Raw genomic sequence first — 22,025 nt, 5'->3', positions numbered from 1 at the left:
CGACCGCTCGTTTTCCACTCCTAGAGGAAGGCATATTGATGTTGCTGGAGAAGTTATAATTGTAGGGTTGGAAGAACATGGTCCTTTAGATTGATGGGAAACTTGCAAGAACTAAGATTGTGGAGTTCATGGCAAATTGTGAGATCAAAAATGGCATAGTCACCAGTGTGGTGAAGGGGGTGACAGTGAGTTTTGATGACAAGGAATTGGGAGAGATCTTAGGTGTACCTTCTGAAGGGTACAATGATTACAACAAGCTCAAATGGACAAGTCTAGAGAACCTCCCTACCTCCCATGCCATTACAAGGAAGTTCGGTGACGATGAAGAAGAACTTCAGCCCAAGGCCATAAACAAAAGTGATATGAAGCCAACCCACAAAGTGTTGTTCGAATTTGTTAACAAAGTTTTGCTGCCTAGGCAGGAAAGGAGGTACATTGCCACATTCATGGACATGGTCCTTATGGAATGTCTGGACAGTGGAAGGCAAATCAATTGGCTTGGATTTATTATCCAGCTTCTTGATAATGTTCTAACTGGCACCAAAACTCATGTCATACCCTATGGTTTTATTCTCACGGTTGTACTTGCACACTTCAAAGTACCTATCAAGAAATGGAAAGTTTGTACAAGAAAGGATCACTTTAGGGCAAGCACTATGACTGCTTATGAATATGAAGTCCACACCACCCCCAAAGAACCTCATTCATCCAAAAAAGTACCTGTGAATAGCAAAGTGCGAGCTGTGGTGCAAGAAAGTGAGGCTAAAGATGCTAAAATTGAAATGTTGAAAATGAGGTTGCAAGAAGTAGAAACTGAGAGAGATTCTCTCAGAGCTGAGCTGGCAAATGATAACGAGATGAATGATGGCATTCTTCATGATATGCTAAAACTGCTCCAAGCCAAGAACAAAGAACCTAGTCCTTCATAGCCTTAAGACCTCCTAGCCTAGTTAGACCAACCAGTGACCCGAATAGGATTTTTTTTATTTCTTTTGCTCATGATCTAGTGTATTTATTTCTCTTTATGCTTTGTGGATGACTAGTATCAATGATAATCAACTATTTTTGTGCTCTAACTATTTGTTGATGCTTCTTAGATGGCTAATATCATTAGATTGATAAATGAGATTTAACTTCATGATTTCATTTGAAGTAGCTCAGGTGGCCATGAGTAATTTCTGTTAAACTCTGGTTATTTAACATAATTATGTAACTTTTTTATGATGCCAAAAAGGGGAAGATAGGTTGTGCTTCTACTTTGGGACTGCGATGTTTATAACCTAATGAACCTGGTCCTTAATGATTAGTGATTTTAAAATGAAAAGTGTTCTAACTTTGTGTTGATGTTGAGCTGAGTTGAAACAGGGCTTATGCTTATGAAAAGCACAGAGTTTGTCATCATCAAAAAGGGGATATTTGTTGGCCCAAGTGAAGTTTGTTTTGATGGTTGACAAAGAAACTCAACTATGAACTAGGTCCATAGACATTGTACACAGTAACGGGCAAATTCTAGCATAAGGGATGTACGTGAAGGAGACAACTTTAAGTTATTATATCTAATATATCTTGATCGAAAAGGTTGCATAAATGATAAGGAGAATGACTCCTTACTAGAAGAGAATTTATGGGAGGAGTTAAAAGTTGAAAATAACTAGAACTCTTCCACCAAGGAAGAGTATAGCATTGGAACTCTAGTTATTTCCTATTCTACTAACTCTATAAATTACAGGATGTTCTCATTTTATAAGGACGCACAAAAGCTGAAGTTAAATGTGAGTTGAGGGGAAAATAGCAAGGCATATTGCAAGCAATTCTTGTGTAATTCAAGTGTGCGAACCTGAAGCTACATGAACCAGATAGAAGAACTAGTTCCAAGTGTCTGTCTTTTATTCTAGTTTCATTGTAGTAGGTGTTTTCAAATTGTATTTAGCTTTATCTAGAAGTAATTGTATTAGGTACTCTGAGTATTCAAGTTAGAGTTAACTTGACGTTGTCGAAACAGTTAGAGGCTGGTTGCCACAACGAGATTAGAGGTAGTCCTTAGGTTTATAAAGAATTTTGTAAATACTGTTTTGACTCAGTGATTTAGTGAAGTGTTGGGAAAAAATCCTACTGAGTAGTAGGTCGTGGTTTTTTCACCTTTTGAGACGGTCTTTTTTCACGTAAAAATATTTGTGTTCTTTACTTTTTGCATTTATTATTTCCGCAATAGTAGTATAAGGAACACATAGAAGAACCAGGTCCTTCTATAATCTGTGCACCACACAAATCACTCACGCTCTTGTGTGGCATTACAGTATAAAACATCACTGTTATAGAAGTGTAATGCTACAAAGAGCGTACTGCTATAAAGATGGATATTATTGTTATGGGTAAAAAGTTGTTATAAAAAGATAAAATGTAACATAAAATATTGGGTCCTAAATTTTTGACTTTTATATTAAATACTACTAGTCACTATTGTGTAAAAATACTATTATAAAAAGATCTAATTGTATCGGATCGAATAATATAATAAAATTTAAATATAAACTATTTTTAAAAGTAAAAGCATAAATATAACCCCTCTTTTAAAATCGTTTCAGCTACAAAGTTAACAATACACACGCATCTATACAAAAATTGTCTGGACGTGCTTTTATTACAGTGCATCTGCCCCAGGCCGGAATGTCTTCTACTTCTGTCACAGTGGGATGTAGCAAATAGTGTCATTTTTTGCATTTGCACATATATAAGACACAATGCCGCGGCAAACCTTCGTCCTTTCTGCATGCGTGGTTGTTGCCAAGTGTTTACTTCACGTGTTCACTTTGGATCTAGCAGTGACATCTTCTTAATTCGGTTATTTTGCTATACTGGTTTGTTTGCTATTTTGCTACTATGATTTATGAAGACAAATACCTGCCTCATTATGTTTCCCCTGTCACTAGCTCTCCGACCAAATGGCTCAACGGAAATAACACTCCAATAAGCATTTTTGGGTCTATAGCAAACCCTGTAGTTTTGTCCTTAATGTAATCATCGACATGTTAGCCGATCTCTCATGTTTGAGTGATATGTGTCGTTTCAGTAAAGTTGGATATCAGCACTAACGAAAATTTAAACGTCATGAGTGTTGAATTAAAAAAAAAAAACAACTATATATATAAATTTAAATTTAACTTTGTTTGTACAAGATTTTTACACATATTTGTTCAATCTCAAATTATTGAATTCATCAGAACTCACCACGCTATTGCTAGAATTCTCCACTGCTAAATTATGCTCAAAGACTAGTGAGTTAATACTTGAATTTGTATTGTAGTAAGAGAAAAATGAAAACTTACTACTTCAATTCTCCGCATTCACCCACCCTTTTTTAAATGCATACGGTGCAATAATATCTAAGCTGTATGTGGTGTAATGGAAAAAACAAAGGGGATAGCGATCAGCAAAAGCATCAATACTTATCAACTCGCCGCATATTTCCGGTGCCAGCTACGTTCATGTCGTTTACAAATTGTCCGTACACCGTACTCACGTGACATGCACGCAGTTACCTAGCTAGCCTTATCACACTTCCACTTGTTCACTTCATTTTCTTCTCCACGTTACTCTTCGTTCTCTTCATTATCAACACTTGTCAATTTGCATGCATGCATGCAATGTCTCAAACTCATCTTTCTCCACTATAAATCCCCACGAACAAAATCCACTTCTCTTCGTCCCCATCAACACTTCTCCATCACAGTTCAATAATTATGGCGATTTTCACCAAATCGAAGCTTTTGTTTCTCTTCTTCTTGATCCTTTCTCTTTTCCTTGCTTCTCAATGTGATGATGAAAACCCTTGGGGCCAAGATCCGAGGCGCGAGCTCGAGAGTTGCTTAAGGCAATGCCAGGTTCAGAAAGAAAGACAAGAAAGCCCTGAACAGCAACTCCAGTGTCAGAGAAGCTGTGTTTTGCGTTATGAACGTCAACACAGGGAGAAATCTGAAGAAGTGATTGAGGACATACCGACTCATCACCGTGACCCCGAAAGAATTTACAGAGAGTGCCAGGAACGTTGTCAGAGGCAAGAACATGGACAGCAGAGACAGTGCCAACAACGTTGTGAGCAGGAGTATCGGAGAGAACAACAACAACAACATCGTGGCCACCAGACTGGAGAAGATAATCAAGGACGAGAAGGTATGGTGATTGTTATACTCGAACTATTTTATTTTATGTGAAACAGTAGAAAGAGTTTTTCTTTATTACCGTTTAGCAAATGCTTTTTAAAAGCATTTTGAGTGTTCAATTAGTGTGGCTTATCTTATTAATTCACATAGTTTTATATTAACTTTTTACATATTTTTAATTATGTAAATTTTAAAATTGGAAGTTTTATGTCCTTAGAAAAAAGTTCACAAATTTTATGCCCTTAAAAAGTAATCTTCTCCTCAATTCATGTAGCTAATTGGGTGTTACCGTTTTTCTAGGATTATACGAGCTTTACTTTGATCATAATTTAATTATATGCATTTTAAATATTTAAAATTATTAATTATTTTAACTTATATTCCTTCTTTCGTTGAGCGTAAAATTGGTATTTTTTTGGAACGGACCAAAAAGATAATAGTTTCACGTAAACTGAAACGGAACGGACCAAAAGAAAAATAGTTTCACGTAAACTGAAACGGAACGGACCAAAAGAAAAATAGTTTCACGTAAACTGAAACGGAACGGACCAAAAGAAAAATAGTTTTTCGTAAACTGAAATGGAGGGAATATTACTTTTGATTATAAGTTTATTATATGCATTTTACATATATTTTAAATTATTTTATTTAGCTTATATTACCTTTTAATTATAAGTTTGTTACATGCCTTTTAAATATTTTAAATTATTAATTATTTTAACTTATACTATTATTTTTTCTATTGTCTTTAAATATATAAATTTTATTTAAAAAATTATTATAATTTTGGGTCCAAAATCACCGTCAAGGCACTAGAAATCGGATTGTGTCTTAGGAAATAGTTAGTCTGTCTAGTATAAAGTGGTACCATGCATGCATGTCTCCTTTATCTTAGCATTTAGCAATAGCAACATATACATACGTGTATGCGAAAATATTAAATTTATGAAACATATTTTCTTTTTGGTCATTTCAAAAAGAATGATCACTGTCTAAATTTGCTAACAATTTAGCTTCAACTTACCCTTACCTTACCCTTAACGAGAAGCTTTTATAACCACACAAATACTCTGGCCCTTTTTGACTTGTTTAGGACTACAAATTTCAAAAGTCTTTCATTTTTTTTAAACTTCGTACCTAATCAAATAGGTTCACGTAAATTTGAATGGAGGAATAACTAACACCACAAATAAATAAATAAACTGCCTTTCTTAAATTCTTTTTTATTTATTGTTTCTTGTCTAACAGGTCGTGAACCGGAGAGGAGATTCAGAGAATGCCAACAGAGATGTCAAACACAAGAACATGGTCAACAACAGAAACAATGCCAACAACGTTGTGAGCAAGAGTACAGAAGAGAGCAAGAACAACAACGCCGCGGCCAAGGGGAGATCATAGAAGAAAATCAAGGACGAGGCCAACGCGAACCTGAGGAGAGATTTAGAGAGTGCCAACAGAGATGCCAAAGACAAGAACAGGGCCAACAACAGAGACGGTGCCAACAACGTTGTGAGCAAGAATACAGGAGAGAGCAAGAACAACAACGTGGTGGCTCGGAGGAGATCCTAGAAGAAAATCAAGGACGAGGCCAACGTGAGCCCGATAGGAGATTCAGAGAATGCCAGCAGAGGTGCCAAAGACAAGAACAAGGCCAACAACAGAGACAGTGCCAACAACGTTGCGAGCAAGAATACAGGAGAGAACAAGAACAACAACGAGGCCGCGAGGAGAGCGAAGAAGATAATCAAGGCCGTGACCCCCAAAGGAGATTCAGAGTGTGTCAGCAGAGATGTCAGCAACAGGAACAGGGACGACAACAACAGAGACGGTGCCAACAACGTTGCGAGGAAGAGTTCAGGAGAGAGCAAGAACAACAAGGACGTGGCCAGGAGACTGGAGAAGAAAGGGAGAACCCACAAAGAGAAAGAGAAGAAGAGAACAACCCCTACTTGTTTGAATCTCAGAGGTTTAGGTCACGATTCAGAGCCACGCATGGTGATTTTCGAGTCCTTCAGAAATTCACCGAAAGATCTGAACTACTCCGAGGAATAGAAAACTACCGAGTTGCAGTAATTGAATTTGAGCCTCTGTCTTTCATGCTTCCTCATCATTGTGATGCTGAAGCCATATTTGTTGTGGTTAGAGGTAATTAATTATTTCCATTTTGCTTATGTTCTTTGAGTATTAATTAAAACCAAGTGAAATGGTAATTACAGTAATGTTAACTTTCTTTTCAGGAAGAGGAACCATAAGTATAGCAGAACAGGATGAGAAGAACTCCTTCAACTTGGAGCATGGAGATGTAATCAGAGTTAATGCTGGTTCAACAATCTACATGCTCAACAGGGATAACAATGAAAGGTTCTTTGTTTACGTGCTAGCCCAGGCTGTCAATACCCCTGGCCAATTCCAGGTAATAATAGTAGTATTATATGTTGCGTGACAAAACCAAATTATTCTCAACAATTAGTTTAAATTTTGGGGCTATTGCTTATGAGTATTTCTATCTTCATTAGTTAGAATTAGTCAAATCAGGACTTGGTGTAGAAGTATTCAAGATAACAGCCTCCAAAATTTTCACTTTGAGAGGAGTTTTAAAGTAACTTCAAAAAGTTATTGGGACGGAGATATTTTATAATTGTTCAATATTTCTAGTTTCACCTTTAAAATTGGTCAACTGATATTAGATGCTACCTACAATTTGTGAATACTGATGTAGTTTATCTTGGTTCAGGAATTCTTCAGTGCTGGAGGTCAGAATCCAGAATCCTTCTACAGAGCTTTCAGCAGCGATATCCTGGAGACTGCTTTCAATGTAAGCCCGCTTAATTGATAGGAGTATTCAATTATTTAATATTTCACTCGATCATTTTTATTCTCAGAGTGTATTTTGTTTATTATTATTCATTAGACCCCAAGGGACAGGTTAGAGAGGCTATTTGGGCAACAAAAACAGGGGATAGTAATCAAAGCATCTGAAGAGCAAATTAGAGCAATAAGCGAACACGCTTCGCGCTCCACTAAGCAACAAACTAAGGGTCAGACAACAGGTCCTTTTAATCCGTTGAAAGAACGCCCATTAATCAGTAACAAATTTGGGAAGTTCTTTGAAGCAACTCCAGACAGATTTGAACAGTTGAGGGATTTGGATGCTGCTGTTGCTTTCATGAACATCAACCATGTAAGGCTTTTCATAGTTAACTAATCAAAATAATGTAATCTATAATTACTTATCAATATCAATGTGTTTTAGCCAGTTCTAGAACGTTATTTAGACTTTTACTATTTCATCTGTTATGGTTTAGTTACCTGCAACTACCCAATAACATTCAAATTTAACAGTGTCAACCCCAAATTTTGTTTTAGTTCTTAGTGAATTGTAAGATAAAATTTGAAACATAATTGCAGGGTGGAATGGTACTACCATACTACAATACAAGGTCAACAAGGTTGGCAATGGTTGTAGAAGGAACTGGGCGTTTTGAAATGGCATGTCCTCATCTTGGTACCCAAAGCCAGAGGCAAGGGTCCCGTGGAGGAAGGAGAGAACAAGAATCAGAAGAACAAGAAGGTGGAGATGTCCATTACCAGAAAGTTCGTGGAACTTTATCAGCTGGTGATGTTTTAGTTGTCCCTGCCGGCCATCCTATTACCTTTATAGCCACTGGAGGTTCAAATCTCAGGATTGTTGGTTTCGGCGTCAATGCTCATAACAACAGAAAGAACTTCCTTGCAGGTATATCAGTTTCCTCTTATTTTACAGTATTTGTGTATTGACGTTGTGAAATTTTACGGTACTAGTGTATTTTAACATGTTGTGAGTGTGTCTAAAATTCTTTGGCTGGTTTGAAATTTTAGGACAACAAAACATATGGAGAAATGTGGACAGAGAGGCCAAGGAGATTTCATTCAATATGCCTGGAAAGGAGGTAGAAGAAATCTTGCAGAGGCAAGATCAATCTTTCTTTGTGGCAGGACCAGAACAGCGCGGCCAGCGGCAGAGGGAGAGGGGTGAAGAAGGAAGAGGACAACAGTATCTGTCTTCAATTTGGGACTTCGTTTTCTAAGTTGTAGATTTGCACGAGGCACTAGTAATGATGCAGCTGTGAGAACCGAGAGCTTTGTGAGTAAATAAATAAAGACTCTCAGAGTAGTACTGATATAACTACTACAAATAAATGTGGATGTGGGTCTTCCTTCTAAGCTAAGGTTGTAAATGTTTTTGGCTTCTTGTAGTTCTTTATCATGTGCTATGTAAGTTATGTGAAATATAAATAAAACTCCCCTTTTAACCCTAAAGAATGAGTACCTTGCTCTGAGCTCCTCGTATTCCTTTCTTTTCGGGAAAATGTGTTGGAAAATCGCGTGATTTATAGTTAGATATGTATATACTACATGGGAAAAGAAGATTTTGACTTCCGTATGGGAAAAGAAGATTTTGACTTCGGTATGGGAAAAGAAGATTTTGACTTCCTTTACGGAAGTAACAAAGTCACAAGAAGTAACTGGAAAATGAAATTACTACCTATATCAAATAGGAGCATCAACTTCAGAGCACATGAACATGGCTTCTCCAATTCAATATTAATCACCAAAATTTTGCATATAATAGTCTCCCACGGCAAACAAATCGAAGAGAGTTTGGAAACAGTTTTGTTTCTGAATGCGCAACGTTGTTTCTGGTTTTTCTGTTTAACTTTTACTAGTCCTTAAACTTTCACAACTTTCAGGAATCAAAATTAATTCTCCCTTCATTTTATATGGTACTTTTCTTTTGGGTCTCTTTAGAAAAGATTGATACTTTCTTATTTGCATCTAATAAAAATATATCATGTCATATGTTTTTACCCTTAAAAAAACGTATAGCAATTAAATTTATACGCGGGTTTAAGAATATGTGAATTAATTCAATATTAGTGATTAATGACATTAGATTAAGTAAATGAAAGACGTAATAAATGGTCAAACCAACGATAAAAGTGATTCCTGGCTCGGTTAATGGCTCAATGAGGAACCTGCCTTCAATTCCGAGCTTGTGTCTATGAAGAACTTATGGACAAAAATAAGAACTTTGAATAATAGAGAAAATAGAAGTAAATTGCCTTGGTATGCGTGTTGCAATGTCCTTGATAAATACTCCTTCCGTTTTATATTATATGAGGTAGTTTGACTCGGCACGGAGTTTAAGAAAAAAGAATAAGGCTTTTGAAACTTGTGGTCTTAAAAGCTTAAGGTGTAAAGTTTGTGGGGCCATGATATTTGTGTAGCTATAAAAGCTTCTCATTAAGGGTAAATGAGTTAAATGAAAGAGTTTAAAGTTGAATTATTTCCAAATTCAGAAGTGTGTCATTTGTTTTGAAACAGACTAAAAAGGAAAGTACCTCATTTAATATGAAATTGAGGAAGTAATAAGCCTCCCCTTTATATTTTAGGGGAGTTTTACCCTAAGTACACTCCTAAGAAAGGTAAAAATCTTCCATTTCGCTAATCACTTATTTTCTGTCGATACGTGCCAAGATTCACGATGTGATATCCGGTTGGGCACGGACATCACGGCCCTTTTGTTAGTCGTGTGCGGTTGTTTGGTAATGCTCTCTGAGGTCTTGAGGCTCGAACCGGTCCCGGGGGACGTGATCCCGAGGCCCCCGAGGGCAGGTGTGTTGCTCGAGCCCCGATACAATAGGCTCCTTGTTCTGACTCCAACTTCTTAAGGTCATGCTCCTGCTCCGTTTGCCTCATCAGGAAATCGAGGTGCTTAGTGGGCTTGATTATTTCCCCTCATTTCTCAAAGAGTAGGCTTGCCGAAGCGATGGAAATGACAGATGACTCTGGTTCTTTCCTTCGTACGTTACGACAAGGGAACCAAAATGTCCCATCAGTCGCGTCATTCTGACTTCGGACACATGTCACTCATCGACAGGTTGCCCCCGAATGTGAAGTGTCGGTTGTTTCCATATAAAAGCTTCCTCATTTGTTCTATTTCTACTTTTCGACTAAATTACTACCTTCGAGCTTTCCAGCCATCATCAAACTTTCTTCAAACCTTCATATCTTCGTCCTTGTTCTTTAATTTCCATAGGAATTACTAGATTTTTCCTATATCTTCATACTCTGTTCTTTATCTCCAAAACTTTGCATTCTTTCCTCAAATTTTCAAAACACTCCCCCAGATGACAATGGCTAAAACATCGAAAATCGTTCCTCAACAAGTTGCCTCTTCATCTTCTCAAGCGGTCGCTGGTACTGAAGTGGTTGCCCTTGAAACAGTTTCCCCAGTTGTGGTTGCTAATGAATCGGCCGCTGAGTCTCCCTTGACAGTGTTCATTCCCGGGGGTCCTAGGACGCCATTACTACTCACGTAGAGGGGTATTTAAGTGTTTACACTTATCCCTTCACACTGGGCACAATGGACCCCATCATTCTAGTTTTGCAAGAGGTACGAGGTGTGCCTCCGCTACTTCGTAAACAAGATCGAGTCTCGTCGGTTCACGATCGACCACCTACTCCGATTATACAGTCCCTGAATGTTTCGAGGGGAACTGATCGAGCTTACTCGTCGGGTCAGCAAGGCCCCCTTCTCAAGCATCGATGAAGACCGAGAACTGAGCTGGCAGAGATGCTTCGTCCGAGTACGGGACCAGAAAGAGGTATCGGACCTAAGTCGGGAGCATACCGACTTGGTTGAAAAGGTAAAGGTCTTCAAAGTTAGAAACGAGGAACTAGTCACAGTGGCTAACGACCAAACCTCGCAGGTCCAGCAAAATATCGACCAGATTGACCAGCTTCGAAAGGAGATGGATGAGATCCAAGCTATGGCCGACGGGTGGAAGAACAAAATGGATCTGCAAGGAAACCGACCAGACAAAGCTTTCTTCGGTAGAAGTTCAACTCCGGGTGGCGAAGGAGAAGGCTGATACACGGGCTCAGCAAAATGAGGACCTCCAAGCACGACTGGGCTCGGCCATCGCTGAACAGGATGCCCTTGGTTAGGATCTCGAAACAACGAGGTCCAGGTCAGAAGCAATCTCGACTGATGCTAACGAAATAGTGGCTCAATACAAGGCCGATGTTGAAGCAAACGAGGCCACCTAAAGACTACTGCTGAGTACGTGAGGCGGCTATCCCGAAGGGAGACCCTCGAAGAAATTCATGCCAGAGGCTTCATCATATATGCCGAGATTGAGGAGGCAAATAGACTTGAGTTCGAGGCCAAGAAGCTAGCTGAACCACGAGGTGAAGAGGGCTTCGAGGGCTCTGAAGAACCCAAAGGCCCCGATGGTTCTGGTAATGAGTCGGGTTCCGGTGAACATCAGGCGTAGATGCCTTAGGATTTTTTTTTGTTTTTGTATCCTGTATATATATTTTGTTGAGGCCGTTTTTGTTGGGCCTTTGTAAAGATATTCCAGAATATATAAAATTTTCTCCTTTGGAAATTTCAATTGTTTTAGCATCTTTTCATGTTCTTTATTCTTGCAAATATATTTAATGCCTTAGCATAGAATCTAATGTAGTAATAAGTCGTTTGTTTTTCGGAGGTTCAATCAGAACTTGGCCTCGATACAATTTTTTATTTGCTTGATGTGTTGAAAACTCGAAGCGACCGGAATTGTTTTGAGAATGTTTAGGTCTTCTTAGACGATGCTTTTGTCGAGGGTAACCTTTTGGCAGGTTTTGAATTTTTATTGAAGGCCTTATGATTTGATTTCGGGCTTCGGACGTCTCCAAGCTATTTCTTACCATGGTCGTAGCCTTTTGGGTTTAGGCACTACCTAATAGATTTTGTGCCTCCGGGATCTGATAGCCCGAGATGCCCGAACTTATTTTGGATGATAGTCCCAGAGAGGGGATAGCCCTTGGGCTCGATAGTCCCTAAGTAGGGATGGCCCGTAGGCTCGATGCTTTGCAAGGCATGCTTTCTTTTATTTCTGTGTGTAAAGTACATGAACTAAAGCGAGTAAAAGCTTGTATTATGGCTACAATGTCCTATGCGGGCATGGTTCATTTAACTATTTGGCCCTTAAAATGAATCCTAACCACCAAGCCTAAGCTGTTCAAATACAAAATTCCCTTCTTTCCTTGCTAAGAAGTCTAACCCGAGGGTGATGGCCCCCCGTATTTGAGGTCGACCATTGAGTGGGCTCGGATACTATTAATGCAACCATTAACTCCAATTTTAAACCGATCTTTGAATCTATATTAGCACGATCCACTGTTGCCTCATTAAAAACCTTGCCAGAAAACCAATTTGGGACAAAATCGGTCCAAGGGAAAAAGAGTATAATGCGTGCTTCCAGACCTAATAGTCATACTTTCCCTTGGCCATTGCCTGCAAGCGTTAGTTTGATTCATAATATTGAAAATGGGGTAACTGAAAACGTACCTTAGCAATACTATCGTCTCAAGTGTGTCACGTTTCAGTTGTTTGGTAGTTGTGCACCATTTCCTGCTTCGAGCTTATACGAGCCCTTGCCAGTAATTCCAATGACTCAATATGATCCTTCCCAGTTCGGCCCCAGCTTTCCATTGTTTGGGTTCCGGGTATGCAGTGTAACTTTCCTTATTACCAAGTCCCTAATTTTGAAGTGTTGGAGGCTGGCTCTTCAGTTGTAATACCTTTCTATTCGCTTCTTCTGGGCAGCCAACCGGACTAGGGCGGCCTCTCGCCTTTCATCTAGTAATTCTAGGCTCGTACTCCTAGCCTCACCATTTGATTCTTTGGTCGCATATCAAAACTTGAGGCTTGGTTCTCCCACTTTGACCGGTATTAATGCTTCAGCACCATAGACCAACGAAAAGGGGGTGGTTCTGATGCTGGATTTTGAAGTTGTATGATAAGCCCACTAGACCTCGGGCATAATTTCCTTCCACTTTCCTTTGCATTGGTAAGCCGTTTTCTTTAAGATTTGGAGTATGGTCTTGTTTGTGAATTCTGCTTGTCCATTCCCACTAGGGTGATCGGGGTGGATAGAATTTTTTGATCTTATGGTTTTCGAAAAATTTGCTTACCTTGCTGCCGATGAATTGCTTTCCACTATCGCACATGATCTCAGCCGGTATCCTGAACCGGCATATTATGTGGTCTCAAATAAAATCAATGACTTCTTTTTCTCGAACTTTCTCGAACACTTGAGTTCCGACCCATTTAGAAAAATAGTCAGTCATAAACAATATGAATTGAGCCTTACCAGGTGCCCATGGTAGTGGGCCGACGATCTCCATTCCCCATTTCATGAACGATGACAGGGATAATACCGAGTGTAATAGCTCCCCTGGTTGATGGATCATCGATGCATGTCCCTGACAACTATCACACCTTCTTACGAAGTATTTTGCATCCTTCTCCATATCGATCCATTAGTAGCCTGCCCTAATTATCTTCCGAACCAAAGATTCTGCCCCCAAATAGTTTCCGCATGTACCCTCGTAAACTTTTCTAAAGATGTATTCGGTATCTCCTGGCCCCAAGCATACGGAGAGCGAGACATCGAACGTTCTTCTGTATAGAATACCTTCAGACAGGCTAAACCTGGACGCATTTGTGCGTAGAGCTCTGGATTCTTTAGGGTCCAAGGGTAGCTTCCCAGTCTTGAAGTAGTCTATGTACTTGTTTCTCCAATCCCAAGTTAAAATTAGTGAATTTATTTCGGCGTGGCCTTCTTCCGTTACCGGTTTTATGAGCTGCACGATTATTCCTGAGTTGAAGTCATCGTCATCAACCGATGACCCCAAGTTGGCCACATCTTCGGCCTCGATATTTTGATCTTGGGGTACATGCTAAAGTATCCATTCCTTGAATTGATGCAGCGCCACCTGCAATTTGTCCAAATACCTCCGCATTCATTCCTCCCTTACTTCAAAAGTTCGATTGACTTGGTTTACCATAAGGAGGGATTCGCATTTAGCTTTTATCACCTCAGCCCCAAGACCTTTGCCCGATTTGAGACCTGCAATCACGGCCTCATATTCGGCCTCATTGTTAGTCAATTTTACAGTTCGAATAGACTGCCTGATTATGTTTCCTGTAGGCGGCTTCAATTTGATGTCAAGTCCGGGCCTCTTTGTATTTGAAGCCATCCGTAAAGAGGGTCCAGATCCCCGAGGAAGTCCCCAAGTTCAATAACAATTCCTTTTCGACTTCGGGCAGCAAGGCCGGTGTAAAGTCGGCCACAAAATCTGCCAAAATTTGTGATTTGATGGTGGTTTGGGGTCAATATTTGATATTGTACCCGCTAATTTTGATGACCATTTGGTCAGCCGACCCGAGAGCTCGGGTTTATGAATAATATTCTTTAGCGGGTAAGAGGTTATGACACATATAGGGTGGCATTGACAGTATGGTTTCAACTTTCTGGAGGCGCTTAGCAAAGAGAGCGCCAATTTTTCCATGTAAGGATACCTTGTTTCGGCCTCGCCTAGAGTTCTACTAACATAATAAACAGGAAATTGTGTACCTTCCTCTTCTCGTACTAGGACTCCACTTTCCGCCACTTCGGGCACCGCTAAATAAAGGTATTGTTGTTCATCCACCTTCAGGGTATGGAGTAGGGGTGGATTCGAAAGGTATCGTTTGAGTTCTCCCAAGGCTTGCTAGCACTCCGATGTCCAAGAGAAGTTGTTCTTCTTTTTCAGTAGTGAGAAGAATCATGGCTTTTTGCCAGAGGACCTCGATATGAACAGGCCTAGTGCGGCCATACGCTCGGTTAGCCTCTGCACAGCCTTAACATTATCCACCACGGTAATATCTTATATGGCTTTGATTTTATTAGGATTAATCTTGATCCCCCGGTTGGATACCATGAACCCCAGGAACTTTCTGGATCCGACCCCGAACGCGCATTTTTCTAGGTTGAGCTTCATATTGTATCTTCTTAATATGCTGAAGGTTTCCTGCAAATGTTTCAAATGGTCCTCTGTTTGCAAGGACTTAACTAGCATGTCGTCAATATAAACTTCCATTGATTTTTCTATTTGTTCTTCGAACATCAGGTTTACTAGGTGTTTATAAGTGGCACCGATATTTGTTAGTCCGAACGGCATTACGTCATAATAATAGGTGCTGAAATTAGTGATAAAAGAAGTTTTTTCTTGATCGCCTAGGTCCAACTGGATTTGGTTGTACCCGGAATAGGCATCAAGAAAAGCATCGATCATGCGATCGATGTTAGGCAAAGGAAAAGAGTCCTTAGGGCACGCCTTGTTTAAGTCTTTGTAATCTACATACATTCTTAACGTATTCCCCTTCTTAGGTACTACCACTACACTAGCTAATCAATATGGGTACTTGACTTCCCGAATAAAACCTATTTTAAGGAGTTTGGATACCTCGTCTTTAATGACAGCATGCTTGACTTCGGACCGATGCCTCCTCTTTTGTTTAACCGGATAGAAATTCGGATCCAAGCTTAGCTTATAAGTGGTAATTTATGGAGGGATTCCAATCATATCAAGATGGGCCAAGCGTAACAATCTGTGTTAGCTATAAGGAATTCAATGAGTTTTTTTCTGAGCTCGGGAGTTAACCCCGTGCCCAGATATACCTCCCGATCGGGCATGTGTCCTATCAATATGACTTGCTCCAGTTCCTCGAAAGTTGATTTTGTGGCATCGGAATCATCAAGAGTGATGAACAACCTAGGGACTCCGTAGTCATCATCCTCGACTGCCTCTTACTTTTTCGGTTCGGTCGGGCTGGTATCGGTGATTGCTATTTATTTACTTCTTTCCTAATCGGCTTCGTGTTTTTGACGCCAAGAGCGCAGACATCGGAATCACTTCGTCAACCATGAACATTTATTTTGCGACTGGCTGCTCTCCGTAAACCGTTTTGGTCCCTCCCAGTGTGGGGAACTTCAGCGCCTGGTGTAATGTCGTGGGAACCGCCCTTATGTTGTGAATCCATGGCCTTCTAAAAAGGAATTATATCTCATATCCCCTTCGATCACATAAAACTTCATTTCCTGAATGGTCCCTACGGTGTTCACCGGTAGGGTTATCTCTCCTTTAGTAGTTTTGCATTCCATGTTGAATCTGTTCAAAACCTGGACTGCGGACACTATTTGGTCTTGTAGACCCAACTACTCCACGACCCTCGATATGATGATATTGGCCGAGCTACCTGGATCAATCGACACATGTTTAAATCGACATTTATTTACAAGTATAGATATTACCTATGCGTCATTATGTGGTTGCACGATGTCTTCGACATCCTCATCGTTGAATGAAATGATCCCCTCCGGGACATAATCTCGGGTTCATTTTTCCCTTGTGATAGACACCTTGGTGCACTTTAACATTAGTCTTTGGGGGACGTCAACTTTACTGATGATCATGTTGATGCGTGCTGAGGTTCCTCTTGTTCGGTATGTTTGTTGGGTTCCCTATTCCTGAAGTGATTTTTGGCTCAATCACTCAGAAACTCTCGGAGATGCCTGTTATTGAATAATCGGGCCACTTTTTCTCTCAATTATCGGTAGTCCTTGGTTCTATGGTCGTGAGTGACGTGGTACTTACACATTAAGTTAGGGTCTCTTTGAGTAGGGTCGGACTGCAATGGTCGAGGCCATTTGGTATCTTTGATGCGGCCGATGGCAGACACGATGCTTGCAGCATCGACACTGAAGTTGTATTCCAATAACCTTGGTGCCTCCCTGGCCCCAAGTGGCCTATCGGAAATGTTTTTGCTCATGAGTCCTCGACTACTATGGTTCCAATCGTTCCTTTTCTCGTTTCTTGCAGGGTTACGCCCATATATGTTACCCTCCGGTCCCCGTTGTACGGTTTATACCAGTCCATGTTTGGTCTCGGCTCATAATAGACAATTCTCTTGGACCTGTCATTGGTTCTAATGGGATAAACGGACCCGGAGGGGGCCCCGCTGATCGTCTTCGATCCTGATTTTTGATTGGTACTTGTTATGGACATCGACCCAAGTTATCGCCAGTTATTCTATCAAATTTTATTTCAACTGTTGTGAAGCCAAGGAGCTTCGAGGTTTGAGCCCTTGGGTGAATGCTTGAACGGCCCAATCTTCCGCAATCGGAGGCAGATCTATTCATTCTATTTGAAACTTCGACACGAATACCCTGAGCATCCCGTTATCTCTTTATTTTACCTTGAAAAGGTCTGATTTTCTGGTCTCGACCTTGATGGCCCTGACATGTGCCTTTACGAAGGCATCTGCAAGCATAGCAAACAAATCAATAGAATTAGAGGGTAAGTTCTGATACCATATCATTGCTCCTTTTGATAGGGTTTCTCCGAACTTTTTCAGCAAAACTAACTCAATTTCATAAAACTTCTAAGTTGTTCCCTTTGATGGCGGACGTGTAGGAGGTGACATGTTCGTTTGGATCCGTGGTTCTATTATATTTCGGAATTTCGGGCATACGGAACTTCTTCAAGATCGGCTTTGGTGCTGCACTCGGGGGGAAAGGCTTTTGGACAAATTTCTTGGAGTCCAGCCCTTTCAATACCGGGGGCGTTCCAGGAATTTGATCAACTCTAGAGTTATATGTCTCCACCTTTTTGTCGTTGGCCTCAATTTTTTCCCCTGGATTCCACCCGCTTTGTCAGTTCCTTAATCATCTTAATGGTTTTGGGGTTAGTTCCAGGCCCAGCCTCTCCGTGATATCTGGTTGGGCATGGACATCGCGTCCCTTTATTAGTCGTGTGCGGTGGTCTTCTGTAATTTTGCAATTGATTTTGAAGTTGTCAATAAATACTTTAGCCTCGTTATGTTTCACCTGTCACTGGCTCACCAACCAAATAGTTTAACACTTACAATAAGCATTAAGGTTTAATGGACACCGTGTAGTGTTCTCCTTGATGTATATATTCATCGACATGTAAGGCTAACTCCATCTGAGTCATCATGTCTTGTTTGAATAAAGCCTGATGTTTGAGTAGCGGTAAATTCAAAACATAGAATATATGTATTTCTATCATATTTATTGTGTTCTAGTTTAAATCTATCACTACTCACTAACGCATAAATATTAGCGAGTTAAAACTTGAATATAACAAGAAAGAAAAGACAATTAGTTCTTTAATTAATTCTCTGCATGCACCCACCCATTTAATGATGTCTTGGTTGAACGCGCAGTGGCGGATTTAGAGGGTAGCCTGCGGGTTCTGGGGAACCCAGTAACTTTTGCACGGTCCTTGTATATGTATTAAAAAATTCATTAAATATCCATAAATATTTGATTGTGAACCCAATTGGTAATGTGAAATCGTTGTAGAAACCATAAACTTCAAAGTCTGAATCCGCCTCTGCGAACGCGGTACAAAGAATCGAACAAGGGGTATAGCAATGAGCAGTAGCATCAGTAGTTAGTACTTCCCCCCTCCCTCCCAATTTCAATCTCAGGAGTTTAAAAAAGAAAAAAAAACTTTATTATGGTTTAAAAAGAATTATAAGGGCTTGTTTTTTTCTCTCTCGGTGCATCTTAGCTTAACCTGCACCAGCCATGGGCAAGAGAGCTCGCATCTCATCCCAGAAGGCTCTAATGGCCAAGGAAGCATCCACATCATATGAAATTGCTCAGCGAGGGCAGAAATCAAGCAATGGTAGCGAGGAATTAGCAAGGAAAACTCAGTCAAGTCTAAAACCCAATGAAACAGTAACCCTAAATAGTGAAACAAAGAAATCTCAGCAGATCGAAGCACAACGAGTATCGTCTGAAGTGTTACAAGCTTCACCAAGTAAGGATCAAGCAGCACCAACTAGTAGTGGCAAAAAATCATGGGCAAATGAGGTTGAAGAGAAGCTGGAAACATAGATGAAGCAAGGATCAATTTGGGATGACTTCGCCATAGAAAAATTTCAAATGCTGGTTATAAATTGGAATATGTAGCACCTAAAACACATGGTGAGTCCTCAATAGTAGAAATTGAATTGGATGATATTAGTTCTGAAATTGATTACTGGGGAAAAGAAGTAGTATATTATGTGTTAGGGGCACATCCCATATTCACAGTAATACAGGGGTACATCAAACGTTTGTGGGGGAAATATGGCATGGACATAATCGCTATGCTAAAAAATGGAGTGATAATTGTTGGATTTGAGACAGTGGTAGGGAAGCAAGAGGTGATTCGGGGTGGTATTTACCATTTTGATAACAAACCATTCATTGTAAAGGCTTGGACACCTTAATTGGAGTTCACTAGAGAGGAATTTCAAGCAGCTCCAATTTTGGATTAAGTTTCCTAGATTGAACTTCAAATATTGGAGTAACAAAGGTTTGAGCAAGATAGGCAGCTTAGTGGGAAAACCTATTATGGTGGACCAAAATATAGAAAAGAGGAATGGATTGAATTTTGCAAGGTTACTAGTTGAGGTAGGAATGAATGCAAAGTTTCCAGATGTAGTTCTTTTTAGGAATAAAAGAGGCAAGTTAATTGAACAAAAAGTCAACTATGACTGGAAGCCAATTCTGTGTGATCATTGCTCTAAATATGGGCATGCAGAGGAAGTGTGTAGGAACAAGAAGAAACTAGCAATGGCAAATGCAGAACAACAGAAGGAGATGAACATTATGGCACAAACAGAACCTAAGAGTAAGGAACAAATTCAGGTAAACTCTGAACAAAGGAAGGAGGCAACAAGTACTAGAGCTGATGGTAATAGAGTGCAAATGGTAGGGAGACAATAAGGAAAGCAAAATCAAGGAGATATTACAAGCTGGCAAACCCCATCAAGAGTAGGAAAGCCACAACAGAAGCAGCAACAACAAGTTGAGAATTCAAACTCTTTTCAAGTCCTGCATAGTAAAGAGACACATAACAAATAAGGGAGGGAGTAGCACAAATATGGGAGGCCAAAACAATCACTCCCTTGGGGATGGTTAATATGTTAAATTGGAATGTTACGGGGCTTAATGACCCTAATAAGCAAAAGGGTGAAACTCATTTGCAATGAGGAACGAGTGGGGTTGGTTGGTCTACTAGAAACCAAGATAAAAAGCAACATAATTGAGAAGCTAGCAAATAATATATTTGTGGGATGGAAGTACCTTACAAACCTAGAGTACCATTATAATGGTAGAATTTAGATTACTTTGAGACTTGATTACTACAAGGTCATTCCTAGGAGTATGTCAGCTCAAGTAATCAACTATGAAGTTCATTACATTCCTCTTCAAATGACATTTGAGTTGTCTTATGTCTATGCTTTAAATACTAGAAAAGATAAGAAGGAACTATGGGATAAGTTAGTGTCTCATAGCAGGAAATGTACAAGGCTTTGGATGGTTTTATGGAATTTTAACTCAGTCCTCAAATCAGAAGACAAAATAAGAAGAAACCCTGTGACCTGAGCAGAAGTGAAAGATTTCCATAACTGTATAGTAGAATGTGGCTTATTGGAGTTACTAGCACAAGGCAATAGGTACACATGGAATGACAAACATGAAGAAGATTGGTTGGTTGTTCATAAATAGGGAATGACCAAATGTAATGCCATCATGTAGGGCCATATTTCTCCCAGAAGGAATCAGTGACCACTGTCATGCAAAATTGTCACCGGTAGAGGTAAGAAGTAAGTTCAGAAAATCATTTTAGTTTTTGTAACATATGGGTTCAACATCTACAATTTAATACAATAGTAAGAGAAGGGTGGGCTGACAGTATTGAGGGCCGCAAAATGTATCAAGTAGCAAAAACGTTGAAACTACTTAAGAAGAATTTGAAGGTTTTGAAGTCACAATATTCTCATGATATTGTGAGAGAAACAGAAGAAGATATGAAGTTGCTTAACAAAAGTAGGTTGAAACTCCAAAGGGATCCTTCAAATAAAGAGGTTCAGCAGTCTTCACATTTGGCAGAAATGTACCCACAACAGAGAAGTAAAGCTACATGGATTAAGTTAGGAGATGATAACACACGATATTTCTACTTAATTATAAAGCATAGGAAGCTGAAACAAGCCACAACACAACTTAAAGATGATGCAGGCACATGGCAAACTGATCCGGGGGCTATTGCAAACTTGTTTGTGGATTACTATTCTAAAATATTAGGAAGAAAGCCTACTTCTAGAGTGTAAGCTTTTACTAGCATTCTAAAAAAAATGGCCCTACTTTGTCAAATGCTCAATAGCTGGAGTTACTAAGGCTAGTTGTGGATAAGGAATTTAAAGAGGCAATGTTCCATATTGACAGCAACAACATATTGGCAACAACAAGAGTACAGGTTCAGATGGCTTTAGGAGTGGTTTCTATAAAGCTGCTTGGCATATAGTGGGGTAGGATATCATAGAGGCAGTAATAGAATTTTTTCACAATGGAAAGTTCTTCAATCAACTCAACTCAACAATCATAGCTCTTATCCCAAAGGTGGACAACCCAGAATTTGCTAGCCAATACAGACCAATATCATGTTGCAATACTTTACAAGTGCATTTCCAAATTTATATGCAACAGACTAAAGGCAGCAGTTGATCACTTAGTAGCAGAGAACCAGTCTGCATTTGTACAGGGGAGGTCCATGCTGCACAATGTCTTAATCTGTCATGACATTTTAAGACATTATAACTGGAAAACAACTCCAAGATGTCTTATGAAGATTGATCTCAGAAAGGCCTATGACATGGTGAGTTGGGAGTTCCTAGAAGAAGCTCTGAGTGAATTTGGGTTCCCAGACAAATTTACTCAGTGGATTATAGTGTGTGTGTCTACTACAATAATTTTAGTTGAAGTCAATGGAGAAAGTCATGGATATTTTGCTGGGAAGAGATGGCTTAGGCAGTATGATTCTATCTCTCCTCTTCTATTTGTGCTTGTTATGGAATACTTATCAAGGATGTTGAAGACAGTTGGTAGACTTCCTAATTTCAAATATCATCCCATGTGTAAAACACTA

At 39.7% G+C, this 22,025-nt stretch overlaps 1 protein-coding gene across 1 annotated transcript; it reads left to right on the top strand.

Annotated features, from left to right (window-relative positions):
* Window positions 1–3,691: 3,691 nt before the first annotated feature.
* LOC107819682 (vicilin Jug r 6.0101-like) lies at window positions 3,692–8,462 on the top strand. Its single transcript, XM_016645819.2, has 7 exons — window positions 3,692–4,170; window positions 5,409–6,305; window positions 6,398–6,573; window positions 6,895–6,975; window positions 7,072–7,341; window positions 7,569–7,896; window positions 8,019–8,462. The coding sequence occupies exons 1-7, from the start codon at window positions 3,741–3,743 to the stop codon at window positions 8,225–8,227; spliced, it is 2,391 nt and encodes a 796-aa protein (XP_016501305.2). The 5' UTR covers window positions 3,692–3,740; the 3' UTR covers window positions 8,228–8,462.
* Window positions 8,463–22,025: the final 13,563 nt, after the last annotated feature.

Source organism: Nicotiana tabacum, chromosome 7, assembly GCF_000715075.1.
Source record: "Nicotiana tabacum cultivar K326 chromosome 7, ASM71507v2, whole genome shotgun sequence".
NCBI classification, from domain to species: Eukaryota; Viridiplantae; Streptophyta; class Magnoliopsida; order Solanales; family Solanaceae; genus Nicotiana; species Nicotiana tabacum.
Note: the sequence above shows the minus strand (reverse complement) of the source record. Positions and strands in the feature narration are given on the sequence as shown.